Source organism: Salminus brasiliensis, chromosome 24 (assembly GCF_030463535.1).
Source record: "Salminus brasiliensis chromosome 24, fSalBra1.hap2, whole genome shotgun sequence".
Lineage (NCBI taxonomy): Eukaryota > Metazoa > Chordata > Actinopteri > Characiformes > Bryconidae > Salminus > Salminus brasiliensis.
The window spans coordinates 19,680,000-19,703,324 of record NC_132901.1 but is presented as its reverse complement, the minus strand read 5'-3'; the positions used below and the strand labels follow the sequence as shown (position 1 = coordinate 19,703,324).

Genomic DNA, 23,325 nt, shown 5'->3' with positions numbered 1-23,325 from the left:
GATGAATAACAATGCAGGCACATTCTTATTTAGAAACAATCCTGTGTGTGTGTGTGTGTGTGTGTGTGTGTGTGTGTGTGTGTGTGTGTGTGTGTGTGTGTGTGTGTTTCTGTTTTACTTGCAGATGAGTCGGTGCCTCACACTGCGTTCAAAGCAAATTGACACGTCGCTCAAACAGGACTTTAGCTGAATAATAATATTCTACCTAGCTGCAAGAATAATTGTGTGTGTGTGTGTGTGTGTGTGTGTGTGTGTGTGTGTGTGTGCAGATTTGAAGAACAGATAGAAAATAGAAGGTGTTTAGGAACAGTCTGTGCAGGGCTGAGTCAACACATGCGCACACACACACACACACACACACACACACACACATATGTAAATATATCGGGATGCTGTCATCCATAACCCATTTTTCCTTTTCCAAATCTTCTCCCTCACTTTTTGATGTAATGTGAATCTGGCAGCTGTTCTCTACACGGAGTCCAAATCTCACGATGAATGGACCAATAAAAATGCTCAAAATCAGCATCTTTCTACTTTGACTTGCATTGAAAGTGAAGAGAATTTTTGCCTTCTCCTGTGAAGTTGTGAATATACAGTATGTGGCGCAGGGTGGAAACCGCTAACCTTTAACCATGTGGGATGTTCTAGAGCCACCATAGTGAAGGTGAAGCGAGAATGGACACCTCACACACTAAGTGCTTCCCAACGGCATAACAGTGGTGCCCCATGGGAACTGGTTAACCTCTATAATGAACACCTTCTGTGACCCTAATACAGTTCATGCCACAATGTCATCCATCGCTAGTGTCATCCAAGCCTAGGGGTGGTTGGTCCCACTTTTATAGGTAGGTGGGCATAATATTCTGACTAGCCGGGACACACCTGGTTGAATGTGTGCTGATCATCATCATATTAAATTGTGATCCAAATGCTAAGGTGACCATATTTTTCATTTATTTATTTTTCATTTTCATTGGGGACACACAGGTCTGCACCATAGGATGTCGTGGCACAAGTAGGCCTAAAATGTGTGTTGAGCTGAAAGGGGATTATCAGGTCATATAGACTATTAAGGCTGAGTAACTGTGTATGTATTAATGTACATTATCATACTGTAGTTTCATGGTTGGAGAAGTATTTCCACCCTCACATGTACACACTGCCAGGGCTCTACAACTTGAAACCCCCCCGCCATGGCATCCTAACTATGCTGGATACACTGCTGGATGCTGGATGTCCCCAGTATCCTCTTTTTTAAAAACCTAGTCTAATCCAAAGCAGTCTAATATATATATATATATATATATACACACACACCATGAAGACTGCAACCCCAACCCAGCATGCATCTGGTGATCATGTGAACTTGACTCAACCAATAACTGGACTCTGCTTCTAATGTGTTTAAAAGTGAAAAGTGTAAACAGGATCTGACCAAAGTAGACCCAGATCCTAACAGTCCAGATATGAACCGCATCTTAATACCAGGTGTAAACAGGCTCACTGTTTCAGCAGCTCTCTCTCTCTCTCTCTCTCTCTCTCTCTCTACACACATTTCTGAAGACATTTAATCCAAGAGTTCAACACTTTTATTCACCTTCAAAAAATATGAGGATGTAGCACGTCTGAGTGGGCTATTTGTGGCACTCATGTGTACATGCGTTTGTGTGTGTGTGTGTGTGTGTACTGTTTGTGTGTGTGTGTGTGGTTGGGTATTTTTTTATTAAGCATCTAATGATTATTGAGAAAACATTTGTAATACTGAAGACATTTCTGCATAAAGTGAAAGTGTGTTGCATTTTTGCATTTTATTAGTGTGTGTGTGTGTGTGTGTATGTGTGTGTGTGTGTGTTTATTTTGCATTTGCTGAGAGAGAGAGAAAGAGAGAGAGAGATGGGGACTACTCTTTCAAGTAAAGGGGCTCATTTATAGTCAGCCATCTGGAAGCAGTGATAGTGTGTGGAGCACACTCACTCACTCTCTCTCTCTCTTTCTCGCTCATACACACACAAACACTCCTATTACTTTATTCCGTTCCATACTGGCAGTTTTTAAATTTAATGAAAGTATGATTGTACTGCATGTGTGCAAGAGTGTGTGTGTGTGTGTGTTGGTGCGCATGGGTGTGCACTCCAAGCTTGTCACATAATTCAATGCACAGGCACTCAATAACTTTCAAGGGCAGCATAAAGCCGCACTGTAGAGTCTATGGTCTACAATCGGCACAAAGGCGGTTCTCCGCAGAATTACCACCTCTTTAACAACACGGACTCCAAGACATGCCAATGAATTGTGTGCTGATCATCTACAGCATCAATTCTGCTTTGCTCTAAGGAGCATCCTATTCATTCCAACTTACCATTTGCCACAAGAGCTGTGAAGGAACCATACAGCTATTGTAAGAAAGTGTTGCAGAGCGTGGGAGAAATAGTGCTTGCGGTGGAAGTTTAAGTAAAGATTTAGCTTCATTTCCAGAAAGAAAGCTGAGCGAAGCAATCAGCAAAGCGGTCGATAGTACTTTAAAAGTCTTCTTCACGTCGAAAAGTGAGGAAATCTGGAGAGCTTGGAGGAACAAACGAGGACAACGAGGAGTGAACGAAAGAAGAACCAATCGAAAATGTCCAAGACGTTCCAAGCAAAGTTGAGAAAAGTGAGGAAAGCTGACAGCTGTTCAAGTATCGCAACCGCAGATTCCTTCTTGAAGATCTTTAGATGTTCAAGGGTTCAGAGAACAGCATGAAACCATTGTCAACATCATCATCAACACCAACACCAACACAGAAGAACAACAAGAGCATGCAAGTCATGCATTGAAGGAGCAAACCAGAGAGCAATTAGAAAACATGTCAAATCAGCTTCATTTGAGAGACCACAAGGACTCTGCATGCCTTATACTACACTCCTCCTCCATTCTCTCACATTAGTTTCATAGTTAACAGCTGTTGGAATAATAAGTCTTTGCATCAATAACTGAATAATAAGTAGAGTTAAATCATAACTGCATTTTGAGAGATGGACCACGCCCTAACTCCTCCTTCTACCTCCTATATAAACCCTTCACTCTTATTTCATTGTCACGTTCAACAACATCGCGCTCATCACCACCCCTTATTCTCCCCTCTCCCCTGCTATTTACTTCAGCCATGGGGGGCACCTCAAAGCCCTCCATGGCGTGGTCCTTGTATGCAACCTGCAGTTTAAGGGGTTATGGGATTGTGGCAGTTTCAGATTTTTAATTTGGGGGAAAATCTTCTGTGCTTCTGTGCTTCTATTTACTCTCTGTTTTACTCAATGGTTCTGTCTTCTCAATGCCACCATGAAACCGCTGCCTGGTATCATCAACTTAATCTAAACTCAAGAAAACACCTAAAAACCTCTAATAATGACGCCAATTTTACAAACAATTTACAGCAAAACAAGAGAATAAAAGTAAAGTAAATTAGTTTGACGTGGAGAGGTGGGGTAATGTAATTATTACCAGAGATTCTTAGCAATTTTAGTCCAGTCCAAATGCGCCATGTCAGCCATTTTTACAGACTTCCAGTAAAGACTGCAGTGCCTTTGACCTTCTGTGTAACGAGTCATAAAAAAACCAGTATTACACAATATTACATAATATTAATTGTGTGCGACTCGACACATAGGTAAATATTCTGTCATATCCTGTGAAAAATGAAGTTTTCGTGTTTGTTCTCCAGTATAAAGATGCTCGAGGAGGCATTTACTTTCATCACGCATGGTATAGACACTTTGGATCATTCAAGTCTATGGAAAACCTCAGAATCTGCTCAAATCCAGAAGATGAGTCAGAGGACTCCTGAGAGGTGTGATGCTTCTGACAGCTTTAGGTAAGTCATTGTGTAGCGTAGCCTAATCCCTACATATGAGTTATGAACATGTAGCTGTTATTTGTTGCTATTTGCTGTTATTACTATAAGTGGGTTATAAACTTGGTTCTCTTTTTTTTTTCTTTCAGGCGACGGCAGTGTGTAAAGCAAGTAGCCACTCCCATCTCAGTAATTTATGCTAAGATATCTTATGCAGTATAAATCGGTCATCAATTTTACAGGCCTCCTGTAGTGAAATTACATTACTCCAGCTCCCCATGTAAAACCTGTCCTGTCCGAACAAGGACAAACTGCTTCATTACTCCGGTCCATGTTTGATGTCCTGTATCATTCATCCAACCAACACCTGTCAGGCAACACCACCAGCAACTGTTAGATTTATGTAAACAACAAGAAACTCTCAGCTCAAAACCCACAACAGGAAGCCCTGAGATAAAAGCAGCAGAACATTAGGAGGTGACTGGTCTATCTCGCTTCTTAACTAGCTTGTGAGAACATTCACAAATCTGATAGACAAGGTCACGCAACTGTGCATGTACGTGTGTGTGTGTGTGTGTGTATGTGTTCTAGCTTTCAATTATCTCCTGATTAAGTCTGAAATACCAGCAGGGAGATAACTGAAAACCAATTAATCATCACAATAAATCAGCCAGTTAAGAAGTGAGAAAATACCCACCGCAGAAGCCACTACACATCAGCTCTCCACAATTCCCCAACCGAAAGTGAAGCTAAATCTTTCTGTTTTCCTCCGTCTGTCCTTCTGTCTACTGCTACAGCCTGCAGAACACTTTAGCAGGCAACCCAACGAGGCCTGCTAATCTCACTTCACTATTCCTGATTTTAAACACTGAGAGAACACTGAGAAAAGGTACGCACTAAAATTGCTTCATTCAAATCAGTTCAATTCTGCTCTATAAAACATCTTGAATTGGATGTAGAATTTATTTATTTATTTATTTATTTTTTACCACAAATTTACCTTAATTCTTAGGAAGCTTTTGGTGAAAGAGGCCCAATGTCATGTGGTAATTTGGATAGTAGGTAGTCTTACTATCCAAATTACCACATGCCAACTCTATAAATTCAGTGCTTTAATGTTATCAGTGTCATTCAGTGTGGTCCAAGCTTCAAATACGACCAACAATCCAATTCAATGTTTCTACCTTCCATCTATTTTTCACTCCTTCTCTCAACGTCATTTGCTCTGGCCACTCTTGCCCTCCTGTGGGCTTCAGCATGCTAGCATGTTGCCCGATTGCCTCTTAACACATAGCCGGAATTATACCACTCTGTAGTTGGATGCACTGCTGTGCTGTTAAAGAACAGACTGTGATACAGGCTAGAGGGGGGCCTAAAAGCACAGCATGGCGTCCATTAATAATGACACTGGATGCAGTGTGAATCTGTTGAAATTAGCCAAAGCATGACAAAATGCAAACACATGTTCCAGAGGGGAACAAAGGGGAAAAAAACGGGACACGACAGGATACTTGACGTGTTTCACTGGAGCAGTGGGAAATTTTTGTGTTGCTTGTGGATTTCTTCTGAATGTCTGACATGTGGAAGCCACAAGGGGAAAAGTGGCCACTAGGGAGGCGATAGAGAAACAGCAAACAAAGCACTTAAAGCCAAAGCAAATGACGCTTAAACTGCATGGAAACTAATCTTGGTAAGATTGGACAGACTGTCCAATACCTAGCCAAACGTTCTGCAGCCCTTTGACAATGATAAAAGGTAAACCTTCTTGTCACCAGCAAACTGAAAGACAAACTGTCTATTATTCAGTGTATATCCACGAGCAAAACCCAGACCGGTGCTTCAACCTAACCTACACTGACTGCCAACCAAGTCCACCAGGCAGAGCATGTAGCAGGAGGCCGAACTGGGCGCAAACTGAGCAGAAGCAGATGAGAAAAGGCGTGTACTCACGATCGCTGCAGTATGAGCCTCCGTAGGACGTCATGGTGCAGTCGCATGAGAAGCCCTCCCATTGCTGCAGACACACTCCCTGATTATGGCAGGAGTCCTCCGTGCAGGTGGTACTGGGTCCTACAAACATGTACAAAAGTACATATACAGATACTTCAGTACAATTAGCAATTATAAGGCATCCATGATATACATCACTATTGTTTACATTAGCAATTTATTTATTCACAGATTAATTTAGCAACATTTCTAAGCCCTCAAGAGAAATTAAAGGTGCCCTAGAATGGAACACTGTGGTTAGCTTAGCATTGCAGTATAATGAGAGTTCAGTACATGGAAGTGGACATATGGCTAACCACAAACAAAGGGTCTGTCTTAAAAAAAAAAGGAGAACCCACGTAAGTAAAGGAGGTGTAAAACAGGCCAATTCCTCAACCCCAAAAACCTCAAAGTCTTGACTGTATATTTATATAATAACACTTTCACCAGTTACATAAACTCAGCTCACTAGCTGGCAAGAGGCTTAACGCACTGGCCACTCCTACTATGAAAGCAAGGGTTTAAGGCTACAACTTCACGCTAGCTGAACAGGTACAGTGTACACTGTACAGTGACAAAAAAAAAAACGTGCACCTTAAAGCACCATTCAAAGGCAAGTTTAGGGGAAACCAAGGAAGCTTGCTGAGTATTAGCCGAGTAGTACGCTAAACAACTCTACCAGACATTCAAATGCAGAATAACAGGGTGGTGAACAGTCTTGTAATACATCTTTAAAAAACACACATACACACTTTAATTTCTTTAGAATTCAAACCCCATACCTCAGACAGCACACACATGCTTAGCTCTGAAAACATTCTCATACACACACACACACACACACACACCCACACACAATCTAACACAAATAGAGACAAAGAACACAATGGACACGCCTGGCTTCTCATTAACACATGGGGGAGACATCTGTTAGGACCCACGCTAAAATTATTCTGTAAAATTATTCAGCAGCTATTGGAGTGTTGACAGACTGCTTACTGCTTTGCACTGCACATGAAAGCTGTTATTGCATTAACAGAAATGAGGGACGATCAATGTGCCCCATCACTGTTTGATGTTAAATAAAAGCCAACCCTTGCAGTCCTGTTCCCAGCCATCATATGGAGCCGACATATTGACTTTATATTAAATATGAGCTGCACTGGATACACTGGGAGATCTGTGCCTAGTAATGGCTTTGACAGGAGAGCAGAATGTTATATAAAGGCTGCATAACTCAAAGATTCTGGTTTTCGAGAAAACAGTGGACAGCAGAATGCTAAAGAATTACAATGTGGGTGGGATCTTTCGTACCTAGTGGCTAATTCCAGCCATATTAGCTAGCATATTAGCTGGCATAATACTAGTCACTATATCTTATTATTAATTTATCATTTATATTAATTCATTTCTCATACACTTAAAAATAGAGGTGTTTCAAATGGTTCTTTGAGCTTTATCATAGAAGGACCACTTTTAGTTCCTTTACGAACCATGTTTGTAATGGAGATGTGTGAGTGAACCTTTATATGGGTAAAAAACACCTTCTCATCGAGTGAAGGGTCTTTCGAAAGGGTCTTCACACTCAAATATCTCTTTCTACATGGTTCTTTATGGATTTAATAGTGTAATATTACAGAAATATAAGTAAAAAAAAATGTTTCAGTTACCAGTGTGATCAAGCTTTCTCAGCTGCTGATTTTGATGTTTATACATTTTCAATTTGTTTCTTTGGCAACTAATCCTAGTATGCACTGCTAATTAAACACATAAAAACATCTTTGTTCATATTTTATCAAAGCTACTTTACACAACTGTGGGATATGTATGGTTGGTCTGGCGCAACAGAAAACACCACTACAGTGAGCTACAACACCAAGTAGGAGGCTGGGGTTCCTCCTACCACCTCCTAACACAACATTGGCCAGCCTCTGTAATACAAGTAACCTGTAAGTCACTCTGGATAAGAGCTAGATTTCAGCTAAATGCTGTAAGTGTATATAAAGCATATACATGGCTTATTAAAAGTATGTAAGGCAATAAACCTTTGCAACATATTCTGTGAAAAGCTTAATATATGTAATGTTCATTTCCCTTTCTTTCAAACTTTTATTTTATATTTATACAGTATATATAAATTATATATTGCAGTCCCTTATATAACCCCATGACATGTCTTTTCTCCCGCAGTAAAAAAATAAAAAAATAAAAAAAACTTTGATCTTTCTTCAGAAAGAGAACTAATTCCTGAGAGAAACTAATCATATATTAATATTAAGATTACAATGTGTTTGGAGTCATTTTCATTGTCTCTCAAGAAGCATAAGGATGGAAATGACATGGGTTTGGTTTGTTTTTTTGTTTGTTTATTGTGTTTGAACACAAACACAACTGCACACCAACTGCTAATGACACACATCAGCACATTTCAATCAAATCAGTCTAATTACTGTATATGTTAACATACTCTACAGTAGCATGAAAGATGATATACTGTACGTAGTAAAGAGTAAATTTGATAATGCAAAAGGGAAAAAAGCACACATTTTAAGATGCATCAAACGAAGCACAATGGGAAAAGTGTTTGCTGTAGCATATAGCTGTGGGAAAAACACGGCGACTGTGACTTCATGCAAATGAAAAATTCATTTAATGCGCAGTCATTTTATTTGGCTGCATTATAGAAGGGGCGCTCAAATGAGATGTTTAATTTTATTGGTTATTATTCTAATGGCCTGAAGAGCTGACTGGGCCATCAATCATATGCTAATGATCCGAGGAGTCTGGGGGGCATCAATTACACTCAATGCTTTTCTTTCCTGCAATAACTACAGGTCAGTTTTAGCATAATCAAAGGACCGTGATGTCATTCCAAATAGGTCAACAGGGTATATTTGTATATTTGATACAAAAGCACAGACAAACTCCCATCTGGTAATGGCATGAACAAGAGAGAGAGAGAGAGAGAGAGAAAGAGAGAGAGAGAGAGAGAGAGAGAGAGAGAGAGATGGAGAGAGAGAGAGAGAGAGAGAGAGAGAGAAAGAGAGAGAGAGAGAGAGAGAGAGAGAGATGGAGAGAGAGAGAGAGAGAGAGAGAGAGAGAGAGAGAGAGAGAGAGAGAGAGAGAAAGAAAGAGAGATGGAGAGAGAGACATCTTGGTGTCTTTATGCTCAATTTACACTCCCTGTGACACCTCTACCTGCAACCAACAGCTGGCTGGAACATCTGGCAGGTATGGCTCCGTCACCCACGGATTTCTCTTTCCACCCTCTTCTGCCATTTCTCTCTCACCTGTCTGTCTCTCTCTGTGTGTTATAGATGCTATAGAAATAAAGTTGATCTGACTTTTATCTCTATTAGCGGTGTATCTTGTAAGATGATAGATTTCTTTACTTCCAATAAAATATGCACTGATTATTAGTTATAAATGATAATGTAAATGATGAATTTTTAACCCAAATCATTAAATTAATGATAATAATAATAATAATAATAATAATAATAATAATAATAATCACAAAATAATGTGTTACCTAACTTACAATATCTTTGTAATATCAGTATGCCTATATTTGGGCTCACAGACATACAAAACCATTCAATGGAAGTAATGTTTTTAATCCTATGAAATACGTGTACAAATTTAACCATGTGTTTTTTCTGCTGATTTGACATCAGCTGTGGAAGGGGGGCAAGTCATGCATGGTTGCTGCTTTTCAAATTAGGCCCTGTTTGCAGAAATGCTTTGCTGATTGTAAATTATCTGGCAGGTATTTCAGGAGTAGGAAAATAAGGTACCTAACCCAATGCCATCAGAAGCAATTCTGGTAAAAAAAAAAAATCTGGATAATACAGCCTGACAACACAATTGTAAGCCATCCATTAAATTTGCAGATGAGCGCCATTAATGTCAAAACAAACTATAGTAATAGAAAATCCAATAATGTTACCCATCCAAAATGCAGCATGCTATGATTAGCATGAGCGACGCTTAAGCACTCGATCTGATTGTAATGTTTTCTGAAACAAAAAGCGACGGGGTGATGAGGGGAGGGTGTGTATGTGCAGGTAATAGGGTTGTTTTGGCTGAGGTAGACAGGGGTAACACTGAAATGAGATGGGACTCCATTGGGAAATCACAACAGAGTGCAGCAGATTAGTGCTGTGGTGCTTAAAAAAATAAAATAAAGACCCCTCCCCAAAAAAACAAAAAAAAAAAAAAAAAAAAAACACCACACTTCTAGCAAGTTACATTAGCCTGAGTTTATAGCTAGAAAATACAGTGCAGGGAGAATATGGATGATATGCTTGTCTGGAATGTTTCTGGCCAGGCCTCATTTCCAATGTTACAGGGAAGGAAAGATTGATGACTTTTAGCCGAAGGAAAGGGCACTCTAGATGAGTTGGTAACATTAAGGTTAAAATGGAGGTTCGCTTATTTGTGGTTATTGTACACGGAGACCATTTTGTGCAGTTAGGTGCTTTTTGCTGACACAAGGGCATTTGAGAATGAAACACAACATCATCACGAGCTATGCGCCAGCCTCGCTGCTGAGCCATGTACTGAAGGCATGGGGTTAGATCTTTGGAAAGCCCATGCCTCCAACTTGTATTTTCTTTTTTTCTGTTTGTGTAAAATCATTTACTCTCCAGACATCATCCGAGATGAGTCTTGTGACTCCATTCCACTTTCTTACACTTGCCAGTCCCTTTAAGAGCCAGGTGTGATCTGGCTTTGGCGGATTGCTGTTTTAATGGTGCAGAGCGGGGGTGTACGTGCATTAGGCTGCATGCGCCTGTGTTGGCAATTCACTGCCAAGATAGCAATGAACGTCTGACTGTCGACGTCTGAATAGGTTGTTTTCAGTCAGTAGTGCATCACCTGTGTTTTCTGTTGCCAAGATAGCAATATGCCAGAACTTGACCTGAACACACCTCATTTTGAGACCACCATGCCAATCGGCTTAGATATATTCAGAAGCACAATTGTTATTTAAACGATGCAGGCAGAAGACGTGAAAATTTGAGTGTTGGAAGGGTGTAATGGGGCCTTAGTCTTTTTACAAGCTTATGTATGGCCTACCAAACATGACAGTGAAAGATAGATTACTACTAGATGACTACTTAATATAGTCTAAAATTAGAATCAGGTGCAGCACATCAGCTTAGGTTAGAGAGGATTTTGTAGATGTCTTATTTAAACCCCAGTCATTTAGTTTGGTTTGCTCTTGATTGTTGAAGTAAGTGGTGAAGATCACCATGGCCAGCTCTCTGAGGCCTTCAGAAAGAAGCCTGTAGATGCAGATGAGTCTGGTGAGGGATTTAAAAAGATCTCGAATAATTAGAAATCAGCCATTTAGCAGTCCAGAATGTAATTAAATAAATACAAATGTGTCATATTTCTTTATAATAACTGCCAATATGGCCAGGTCAGACTGGCCTAGCAAATTCAGCCTTAACTGCATAAAGACATCTCAAACAAACTCCACATTACAGGACCTAGAGACAGATCTTGTAGGTCACAGTTGATGTCAAAGGACAACATCTACCATCACATGGACAAGACTCAAGATTAATTAGTTCAAAGAACCCTGTTCCAGTCCTGGTCTTCATATAGGTGTTCTCTGACAAGCTTTAGTCTTGGACACCTCCCGTTAAAATCCAGCTTGTGCAGCCTTGTTTCTTTCTGCAGCTTTTCCCCTGAACTGTCTACCTCAGTGTCATACTGATAAAGCCACACCACTCTCATGACATATTTAGCAGCATTGTTTGGTCACACACATTAGAAAACAGTGTCTTAGACATGGGTAATGTCACTGACCGTCGCATCCTCGATCCACCTGGCCCACCCTGTGGAGGGCATCTGCGATCAGGTCTGGCAGTCTGCCGTTAAGGTCCACGGACGCCAGGCAGCCCTGGTAACCGTCCCGGGACGCAATCAGCTTGGGCAGACTGTTATACATAGTCTTCCCCACACCACCTATGTACAGCTCTCCTGCAGAAAGAGACAAAAAAAAAAAAAAGAAAGACATGAAATTGAACAAAGAGGTAGAGCACAAAGGGCATGGCAGCAAAAAGAGACACAGATTATTACAAAGCCACCATGTGCACTTGCATAATTCCAAAGTGCTGTGAAATGCACATAACTCATTTCAACATTGCAATCTCATGTAGAGACTAATGACTGCCTGAGGAAATTGAAGGAAGGATCTTAGAGAAGGAAAAAAGGAACACGGCACCAGAGACATTGTTAGAATACACAAATCAAAATGGGAAAGGAAAAGAGAACGAGGGGGACAAATGGAGTCAAAGCCAGGGAAAAAAGAAAGATTGCTTTTCTAAAATCTGAGGTTATTCATTTGGCTACGACGACTTGAGATTGGTCTGTAGCAAATCTCTCCAGCCTGGAGAAAAGCTTTAGGGCAATTAGAATAAAGTCTAGGTAATAAAGAACAAAGAATTAGAACAGGACCTTCTCCCAGAAGGATTATGGCTGCCTTAGGTTCTGAGGAAGTCGTGGCTTTTTATGTCTCTGTGTCAACAGTGGGGTTCTCCTGTGTCTCCTACCATAGCATCCCATTTACATATAGATAGTGATGAATAGGGTGAGCCGACAGGATTAAACCTTGCGTATACAGGTCATCTTGAATTTGTTTGGAAGTTGATTAAGATTCTTTAGCCACCATTCCAATTCCAAATTCTTTGTTGCAAACTTTAATTTTGTCCATACATTTTTCTGTTCCGTCCACGTCCAGGGAGGTTAGCTACACTGTCTTGGGCTGTAAACTTCTTAATGATGTTGCGCATAGTGGGACTTTCTAGATTTTTGGAGATGAACTTGTAGCCCTAAGACTGTTCATACCTTCCCACAATTGTTTTTTTAGACAGTACTTTGTTCTTCTGGTACACAGACACAAAGATTCAGTCAACTTTCCTACTATTGACCATCTAACCACCTTATTTTAATCTCTCTCTTTTCAACAATTTCTGTTGCAAAACTTGAAGATCTTAGATGACAGATCAGGAGTGGTGACCCTTATTCCCACCTAAGACATCTGACTTTTAAAACTTCTTAATAGCCCTCAATAAAACAAATTATATCTTTATCTATCCATGTGCGGTTTCCCCGTTAAAGTATGTTTGTGGGTATGTAAGTGTGTATGTGTGTGTGTGTGTGTGTGTGTGTGTGTGTGTGATAAAAGCCAAAAAAAGATGTTTAGATATGTTATTGGTTAGAAAATGTGAGTGTCTATGTGTATACTGGAGTGTGTACGTGTGTGTGTGTTTGTGTGTGTGTGTGTGTGTGTGTTTCTGAATGTGTGAGAAACAGCAAGGTGCTGTCATACGGACTCCCTGAAGACATGCTGTTTCAAAACTCTGTCAAAGCCTCATTATGCTTTAGCATTCGGTGACGGCGCTGCATTCAATATGTTTACAGTGACAAATAGCTCAACCTCAGGCACAATGCCTGTGCCAAGACACAAAATGCAACAAAACACACACTGTGGTTGTGTTGGGATTCTCCCCCCCCCCCTCTCTCTCTCTCACTCACTTACTCACTCACTCACTCTCTCAGTACTTTATATTACTTTTGCTGGGGGTTTTTCATAGCATACTTTCATGCAGTTTGCACCATATTCATCAAAAGTTTCTGACTAACACCACTAATCTATGGATTTTTACTTTGGACTTGCAGGGTCTGTAAAAAAGAACTTCATCAAACTATCAGAAGTACTGTCTGAAGTGCTGGCAGGAACTCAGTGCAATCTTTTTAACATGCTGGGTAAATTAACAGCCCATTATTAGTATTATTACTGTACCTAGTTTACCGTAGATTACCATAGAAACAAGCACCAATGTGGACAACATATCTATAAAAAAAAAGGTGTCAGGAAAAACCCAAGTATAATCATGTCTCAGCTCTTGTACAGACTGTTCGTCAAGCTGTTTGTTCACACAAGGGCTTCAGAAAAGAAGCTACGCTAAGGCATGTAGCCTTTACTACTCAGACATTACTAAATGAAATATGCTAACATTCTACAACCACAGCATTTACTATAGAACAAAGCCCCTACGTCAGGACCATCTCCAAGCAAAAATGCATTTATTAACATGGCCTCTTTAAAATGAAGGTGGTTCAAATGGTTATTTGAGTGATTCCATAGAAGAACCACTTTTGGTTCCATAAAGAACCATGTTTGTAACAGAGATGTGAGACTGTGAGGAAGCTGTTGGTAAATTGGTAAAGACCCTTAGCATCAAGTGATGATTCTTTACACTTCTAAAACTCATCTCTATTCAGTGTGATCTTACATAGAAACATCTGTTTCTCCAATGCTGTTTCTGAACTTAGATGCAAATTAAATTAAATTAAAAATGCATTACAGGCCAACATTAGTGGTGAACCGGTGAGGATTCCTTAGGTTAAGGTTAGGTTAAAACTAGGCTTAGGTGTAAATTAAAGTTAGGTTTAGGTTATATTTATATGTAAATTGAGGTGTAGGTTACGATGGAGGTTAAGGTTAGGTTAAGATTAGGTTTAGGTGTAGGTTAAGGTTAAGTTTAGAATAAGGTTTAAGATTAGGTATAGGTATAGATTAAGGTGTAGGTTATGATTAGTTTTTTTGTTTGGGTCTAGATTAATTTGTAGGTTAAAGTCTATATTAAGATGTAGGTTAAGATCTATGTTAAGATTAGATTTAGGTATAGATTAAGGTGTAGGTTAGGGTTATGTTAAGGTGTATATTCATATGTAGGTTAGGTTAGGTTAGGTTAAGGTTAGGTGTGGGTCTAGATTAAGATGTAGGTTAAGGTGCATATTCAGATGTAGGTTAGGTTTAGGTTATGTTTGGGTCTAGATTAAGGTGTAGATTAAGGTTAGGTTAAGGAGTAGGACAATATGCTGGTTAATGTGTAGGTTAAGATTTGGTTTAGGCCTAGATTAAGATAAATAAATTACATTTGATATTTTGCAGTTTTTGCTTGTTTACGGTAACTTTGGGTTTCTCAGTTTTGACCCGACTCTAAGAGGGAGTCGCCTGTAGTCCTCTCTTTGTGGCTGGAGGACATGTTTTCTCTGAACTTAGCAATGAGTCATGGTTCCTTATGGGATCAAAAGTGCTTCTTCTATGGTTCTGCTCAAAAAATCACTTAAATCAATTTGGGGGTAGCAGAAGTACTAGCAACTGTAACAGACTCACTGGTGCACTACTCTACTGTGCTGCGACTCCTATAAGAAAACCTTACAAAAGGTAAAAAAAAAAGCATTTCTACATGATTTTTAACATCTGAAGATCATCATCTTTTATCAAAACGTACAAAATAAGTGCAGTTAACTCCACACCGATGACGATGCATTTTAAACCCATAGTCCGCAATTAAAAAGAGTCTCTGGTGGATTTTTGTTTTTCTGTTTGCACCTGCATAGTGCAGCTCAAATCCAGCTGCTCTGATGTGAACCCCAGAGTTTGGGCTAAAGAGAGCACCAGTGTGCTCAAGGGTAGAAGAGGAGCTGAACTCAGCTCATCAGAGTTGTGCTGACTGCATTGTAGATGCTGGGAACTAGGAGAGTGGGGAGAGAGGCAGGGTTAGAGTGAGAGAGATATGCTACCATCAGGGAAAGTGGCCAGGGTGCCCCAAAACCAATCAACGGAGTAAATGAAGTAATCTAACAATGATTACCTCCAAAGGGGTAAGGGTGGGGGGGTGGGGGCAGAGAGAGGGGAAGAGGGAGAGAGAGAGAATCTAGCTCCCATTTATTACAGGTTTGATCAATAAAATGGCAGTCACGTCACATCTGTCCTCTCAAGGGCTCATGAAGAACGATGACTTCACAGAGTGGATGTCAAGCGTCACACATTAATATAATTTACAGTACAGTGCTTTCATGCATATTTATGCATGCTTATTCAATACACAGTGTGTTTTGACACCCGGCTTTAATTACTCTCAGAGTGCTTCCGAAACTACAGCCTAAATTTACCGGTGACATATCATTAATAGCCCTAATACTTCACAGTTTTGAGTTAAACATGAAATGAATTATCATAAAGGTGGCATTCCACATTCGACATAGTCACAGTCGAGATCTCCTAGACATTTCCTCTGTTTTTGCTTTCTTAGCACATTGGAATGTCCTAGATCATCCAGCAAATTTTAATACAAAATAAAGACAACATGAGCAAACACACAGTGCAGCTTCTAAAAGATCATTCCATCTATTGAAGGTAAATGGCAAACCAGAACCTGCTTTTTAAGGTCTTGACATAGCATCTCAATGGGAATCAAGTCAGGTCTTAGACTTGGCCTCCCCAAAACAGGTGAACTCAGTTGGGTGCTTTGGATCATTATCTTGCTGCATAACCCAACCATGCTTGAGTTTTAGGTCATAATCTGATGGGTGGATATTTCCCTCAGGTTTTTTTGATAGAGAGCCAACATAATGGTTCCACCAGTTATGAAAGGTCCTGCAGAAGCAAAGCAGCCCTAGACCATCACACTACCACAAGTATGTTTGTCTGTTGGTATGATCTTATGCTGCAGCATCCTGTGACCAAGGAGCCTCGCACAAAGCCGTTGTATTGCTTAACTTGTTCACAGATCCTCGGCTCTGAGGATCAACTAATTTGATCACATATATTGGCTGAAAACCAGGAGATACTGATACACAGCCAGTCAAAATTCCCACCTCTGTTTCCCACTATTCCAAGTTTTCTCCATTTGTGGATAGTGGCTTTCACCATGGTTTCCAGAGTCCCAGAATTTTAGCAATGGCTTTGTAACCTATTCCAGACTGCAAGAATACAAATACTCTTTTAACATTAAGTTGTTTTAAGGTGTTTGCACTTACAGCTACCTACAATATTGCACACCAGAAGTACATGTTTCATACATTTACACTCTCTGGAGTAGTTCACTTGTTTCATTAAGATTTCACTTTTACACCACCTCACTGCAAATTCACAGAGACTAAATATTTTAAAATACAGATGGATAAAAGAAGCTCTTTGATATTAATGTATTCAAATCATTGCAAGTTTTTGCCTGCAGGCATTATGCAAGTGTCCTTCATAAACAGAAGCTGCGATTTTCATTAAAAACACTACAAATGTGTCTCTGATGTACAAATGTCATCTGATGCAACAGGTTAAGAACATGAATAGAGTAAATAATGGCCTTTCATCCATACCCAACATTCATTTGCTGCTTAATAAGGTTTTCGGCCAAGGGACAGTAGAATTTCAGTCAGTGTTGAGAATGCATCTGTGTCTTGCTCCTCACTTTTAATACGTATTAATAAGCATAATAGTAAGGCTGTTTGTCTGGCCTAAAGCAGGAGGGAAAGGGGCAATAACTGAATCTGAATCACTGTAGTCTGACATGTACCGCCTGTTCTGGGCTGAACTGTGCTAGTATGTTTTTAGCACCCAAAATAGATCACTACATGTACATGACAGAGGATAAATGTGGGTAAGGGTGGACAATATGACAAAACTATACATCACAAGACAACAAAGGTGTTAAAAGCATAAGAATCTGATACATCTCCAAAACATTAGGCAGGTCTTGTGGGGAGTTCCTTGTGAGCAGTGGTCAGTACCTTCCAAGGACAACCAGTGAACCAGCAACAGGGTCATGGGCACCTAAGGCTCTCATGATCCATGGATGTCCCACCCTCACTAATTACAGTAATGAATAAATCTGCTGCTCAATTCTTGGTGGCAGATACCACTGGATGCTTTTAGAGGTCTTACAGAGTCCATGCCTCAAATGGTTAGATCTGTTGTGATGGCACAAAGAGGACCTAAGCAATATTTACCAGGTGGTGGTAATATCATGGCTGATTGTTTTATGGGCCCTATAATATACTTTCTGCCTTCAGTTTCAGATAGATGGATAGAGAGATAGATACAGTAGATAGATACTTTATTAAAGGACATTTAGCAGATTCATTAAGTAAAAAAGACTTACTGTCTTACCTCAAAAGGTAAAGTATTACCTCAATTAGGTTGAGGTCAGGTTACCGACCTTTATGAAAATTTTTCTTTGTCTGGATTCAAAGCTCTTGATTTGCTTTTGCTGTATGTTTTGGGTCTTTATCCATCTGTACAGGCATCATCAACAGTTATATCATGACCAAACACCAGTGACCCAGTTCCATTGGAAGTCATGCATGCCTCCACCACTTTTTGTCAGATGATGGGGCATTGGTCTTGGTCCAAAACTGGGCAGGCCTGTTTAGATGTTTTCTAGAAGTCTGATTTGACCTTTCTGTTCTTGACTGTTTCCAGTGGTTTGCATCTTGATATAAACCCTCTCTATTTTCATATGGGCATCTCCTAATTTGATACTTTAACAATAATACACCTACCTCCTTAAGAGTGTGCTAGACTTGACTAGCTGTTGTACAGAGACAAAACTGTTCAAATACTTCTGGACCTGAATAATTATATGGTTCACTCATTCCTCTAATGTGAATAGATGATATACACAGTATGACTGAACCCAGAAAGTGCTGTGCTTTAGCAGTGCAAGTTCCCAAGGTTAGACTTATACTAAGCACTAAGGCTATTGTTTGCATCTTCTGGTTCCACTAATTGATCTTAAATGAGGTGATCTGGATATTAGGGAAAAAAAGTGAACGACTGAGTCATATTAACAACATTGGGTGTGCAACTAACATGTGCTATTGCATGAGCTACCAGGGGAATTGGGTTGCAAAAACATGCATGTGTGCTACACAGCGTTGGCTTTATTCCACAGAGATGTTTATTTATGGGTCGGCCTTGTAGTTTCATTTGCAATGTTTCTAATTGGAGCCAAAGACTAAGGACTCACATCCCTCTCACATTCAGCAATCCACTGGTATCTCTCCAATCTCTCCACTTTTAAAAAACTTGTTGATTAAGAGCACACTTTATTTTGCCTCAGGCCACATAAATACAGCATAACACACAAAACCACACAATCAGAACACCGATCACTGTCTCCCAAAAAGCTTTTACCTCCTAAATGGTACGTTTACAGTAGAAAGAACTTTCTTAACTCTCAATGGAAGTCTATGTAAAATATTTTATTTTTATTAAATATTTAATAACTATTTTTATTTTATATTATTTTTATTGTCATTTTAGAGCATTTCTATTGGTTTAGGCATCATGCAATTGTGATATAATATTAATAACTACTGCTCAACAATTGAAAAATGACATCTCTGTGTTTAATGTTCCACTTTTTTGACCTATTTAAGTATTTAATGTTTACTTTTTTGGTGTATTTTCTGGTAAGCTTTGGATAGGCAATGTGCACTCTCTTAATCCCTTAACATAGAAATGCTTATTATACACTAAGTTGTATTATTTTGTAACTACAGGGACATCTGTACAAAAAGGTGGGGCTATTATGTGATAATATGAGTTTGTATTGATACTTTCAGCCTGCTAGCAGTCCATCAACTTTTTAAGAGCTTAAGGCAATTTTGTTGTTTGCTACTAGCCTTCTTGCCTACCACAGGTTTTCCTTCATATACGATACCAGCAATAAACACCTGCTGGAACTAAGCAATTTCACAGCATTTTCAAATGGGACCTATTACATATATCCACACACACACACACACACACACACACACACACACACATTCACTTTCCATGGAACCTACTCTACATCCACTACCATAACAGTCCCTTATGAGCTAGAGATGGCTCGCAGTTGCGTCATTCGCACAAAAAGACAAGACAGGAGAGATACCTCAGGTGATACCCACAGGCACCAATTCCCCGCCAAGGCTTGACAGTGGAGAGGTTGTGGGTTTAACACTTAACCAAACATACAACAACAACAGCAGCAGCAAACACTGCAGTTATACTTTCAAAAATAAAGGTGCTATAAGAGGTCTCCGGGGATGTGCCATTGAAGAACCACTTCTGATTGCCTAAAAAAAGTTTCAATTGGGCAGCTCTTCAAAAAACCTCAACTGAAGCCACCTGAACTGGAAAGAAAGCAAAAAACCAAAAGTGGGTCCCCTACAGCTTCACACATTTACTTATTAAAAATATATGGATTAAAGTATTTTACAATATGGACAAAAGTATTGGGACACAAATGGTATTAAAAAGATTTTATCCAATAGGTTCACATTAAACATCGGTGTCCTCAATGGGTGCAACTTAAAGTAGCTTCTGAATTTATTAGAAGGGATGTCCACAAACATTTGGATATACAGTGTATGTATGTTAATGTTAGGCCTATTTTATTACATCTACAATATTTACAATATTTATATGCTGAATTGCATTATACAGTTATTAAAAGCCTGGATATCACCTGTGTTATAAGCCTTGTGTTTTTGTGGTACTGATGAGGATTGTTCATAGTATCATAGTTTATCGGCTACTCTAGGTCAGGAATTGAGGTCAGACTGTTGCTGTGCTTTGAGTTGCTCTGCATTCTATAAATTTCCTACCAGATATTTGAAAGCCCATCCACAGATTGCATCCACAGATTGCATTGCTGTAATGAGTAGGGTCCACCACCCACATAATACCTGTCCAGCTATGGTCTTTTGATTGATTGAAGTTTGCAATATTTATTTCATGGAAGTTAAAACAAATTATGGATTATATTAATTAAGTAAATTCCATTAATTAAAAAAAAAAAAAAACATCCACTGTATTGAAGGAAAATCCTAGAAAGAGTACTGGCAAAGCTGAGTGATACTGTAAAGATTTTACATTTTGTCATTAAATTAGAAATTAAATCACATATTGTGAAAGTTGTTTTGTTAGCGAATTTTTTTTGTAGTGGGGACCTTGGAGAACCAAAAAGTATCTCTCATTCAATCTCTTTGTAGTCTATTCCTACATCAAATTTCCGAAATTTGAGAATGCCACATCCTTCTCTTTCCCTCTCGTCTCTAAATTCTCTGTTTAAGTCATTCAGGGCTATTAGTGTGGATTAAAATGTCTATTCATCTCTTCCTCATGCTCTTCAATTTGCGTGATTGCACAGCTCTTTCCTTCTCTCTGAAGGACACTAGATTGGACGGGGCCTCTCTAGCTAACTGCCTCTAATTGACTCGAATGCAAGTGACATCAGTGTGTCGGTAAAACAAAACTCAATACTTTTGCCTCAGAAATCTGAGAACTGCTGCTTTAGAATTGAGGTCAGGCTGTTGCTATGGTGCGAGATGCTCTGCATTCCACAAATTTCCTACCGGGTATTCACACAAACCCATTCACAGACTGCACACTGGTTGGCAGGATGATACTACTGTTGGCAGTGTACCATTATTTACTTTTAGCTGCAGATCAGAGAAATCCAGCATTGATTTGAGAACCAAGCTTAATTTTAAGGCCACTTCCCTTCATTTACCCCTAACAAACCAGTAAACTTCAAGCTGGAATAGTAATAGTGAAAGTCAGTGCTGTGTTGAGAATGGTCCACCACCCAAATAATATCTGTTCAAATAATCTATTAATGGGTGGGGTAGAGGTGGATGTGGATGCGCAGTAATTGGAAAAGCAAATACCACTACCAATACAATCATAATGGAAAAGACTGAATGGCAAAAATGTGTAAATGAATGGAATGGCTTACACCACCAATTCCTCCAAACATCTTGGCTGATCGACTACATTTAGTTTAAGGCCTGGCATAGGACCATTCAATATTTCAGTGAACCATTCTTTTAAGACTAAATTGTGAACTTTGAGAACAGTTTGACAAATGAATCCATGCTCTTTCCGTAATTTTTCTCAACCCAGTGACAGATGCAACGCTTTTAAACAACCTGTTGTCTTACCAGCCCTGCTTCGTCACCCCTCTGAGATCACAAAGGGGCATTTTTTAATGTCCAATCCAGTCAAAGACAGCTGTGTCAGCCAATCCTACAGTGAGAATTTAGAATTGACAAGAGACTTTGGAGTAAACTTGCCAACATATCGTCAATCCAATCTAAAATGGACTTTCAGCAAAATTGTGACGTTTAAACCAGCAGACTTTTGGAGGGAATCCTGCTAGACGACTCTCAAAAGCCTCTTTAAGAAAAAGCTCTGACGCTGTATCTCAGAAAAAGCAAAGAAACTTTGTGCTCCGTCTTGGGAACTTTTAAATGAAACATCACAATCGATTGCTGCCCCCCTCCGTGACCTCGGCACCATAAGAGAGATTCTTCTGCTCTGTGTGAAAACTGGATTTTGGCTGCCATTGTTTTTATTGGGAGGCCTGAATCGATCAGGCAAGGGCAAAGGGAAGAGAGGAAAAAGAAACAGTTGGGAGAAACAGTTTTAAAAAGTGGAAACTCTGTGTCTTTGTGAAGAATCGTTTAGAGAACTGCAGTGTCCTAATGGGGGCATTGATCTTAAGAATGGCCTTTTATAGACCTGGATACGACAGAGAAAAATGTAGATACTGAAACAGTAAGAAAGTGCTATTTCCTCACTCTAGCCTTTGGTTGTATATCTCTCTCCACTTCTTCTCTCTCAATCTCTCTCAGTCTGTCTTAGCTTCCTATGTCTTGACACGAGAAACACGTTAAGCTCCATGAAGATTCAAATTTGTTCCAGAGGGCTAGTGTCCAGCACGGTGTGGTGATTTCTCTGTTCAAACACACCCTACAAACCTGGTAATTACCAGACTATTTAACCCAGGTGTGTCTGAGGGTAAAAGTTGAAGAATCCGGCTCTTAACTAGCCAATCAACTCTTTTCTTTTCTTTGTCTCAACCTGGTTTACCAGCCAGACTAACAGCAGAAACATCTGTATTGTGTAAGTACTATTTACACAGGTGTGCAATGTTTTTAATATAAATAAATACAACCTTACAATTGGTTCATAAACAAGTTATAAGTCTGTCTTGGTTGGGTATGGAAATTCAAGCTAAGCTGCCCTATCATATCTTGATTTGACCTTTAGGAGGTTGATAAGGGAGGCTATATAGGGTAATTACATAATATTTACATAATATTTTAGAACACCATTTTCAAAAAGGGGTAGCACCTAAAACACTGAAAATCAAGTCTAATCTGGTCCTCAGAATTGAGAGTCAATTCAAACTTGAACATACAGACCCAAGCACTCAGAAATCCCTCAGTAGCTCGGTTCAAACAAAATCTTTTATGAACAGCATTACTGCAAGAAAAAATAAGCACTGTGATAGCTTCACTATGGAGTCGGTTAAATCACAGAGCTACAACAGAGGGAGGTTTTAAAGCTCAGCTCTCGGCCTTAGACTGGCATCCCTGGAGAGGAGAAACGACACTGCAGTACTTTTCAAAAAAACATGCTGGATGTTTACATGTCCCCAGGCTGGGCTGAAATAGGTGTATTTGTAAGTGAATATAGGGTGAATATACAAGGCCTTACTTTCAAATTCCATCTCAGATGGAAAGCTTTGTTGCTGTGTGTGTTGAGAGAGACAGAGAGAAAAAGAAAGAGAGAAAGAGGGAGAGTGGAGGAGGGGGGGTGGGGGTGGGGGCTGGGTGTGTCTGGGTGTGAATGGTAAATGCA

At 39.6% G+C, this 23,325-nt stretch overlaps 1 protein-coding gene across 15 annotated transcripts in view; it reads right to left on the bottom strand.

The window, feature by feature from the left end:
- Positions 1-23,325, bottom strand: part of LOC140546486 (neurexin-2-like) — an 819,352-nt gene that overhangs the window by 312,176 nt on the left and 483,851 nt on the right. For all 15 annotated transcript variants that reach the window (XM_072669790.1, XM_072669800.1, XM_072669797.1 and 12 more), the window contains 2 exons: positions 11,640-11,813; positions 5,781-5,900 (listed from right to left, as the gene is read on the bottom strand). In XM_072669790.1, the coding sequence (XP_072525891.1) occupies positions 5,781-5,900; positions 11,640-11,813 (294 nt within the window). The remainder of the gene's footprint in view (positions 1-5,780; positions 5,901-11,639; positions 11,814-23,325) is intronic.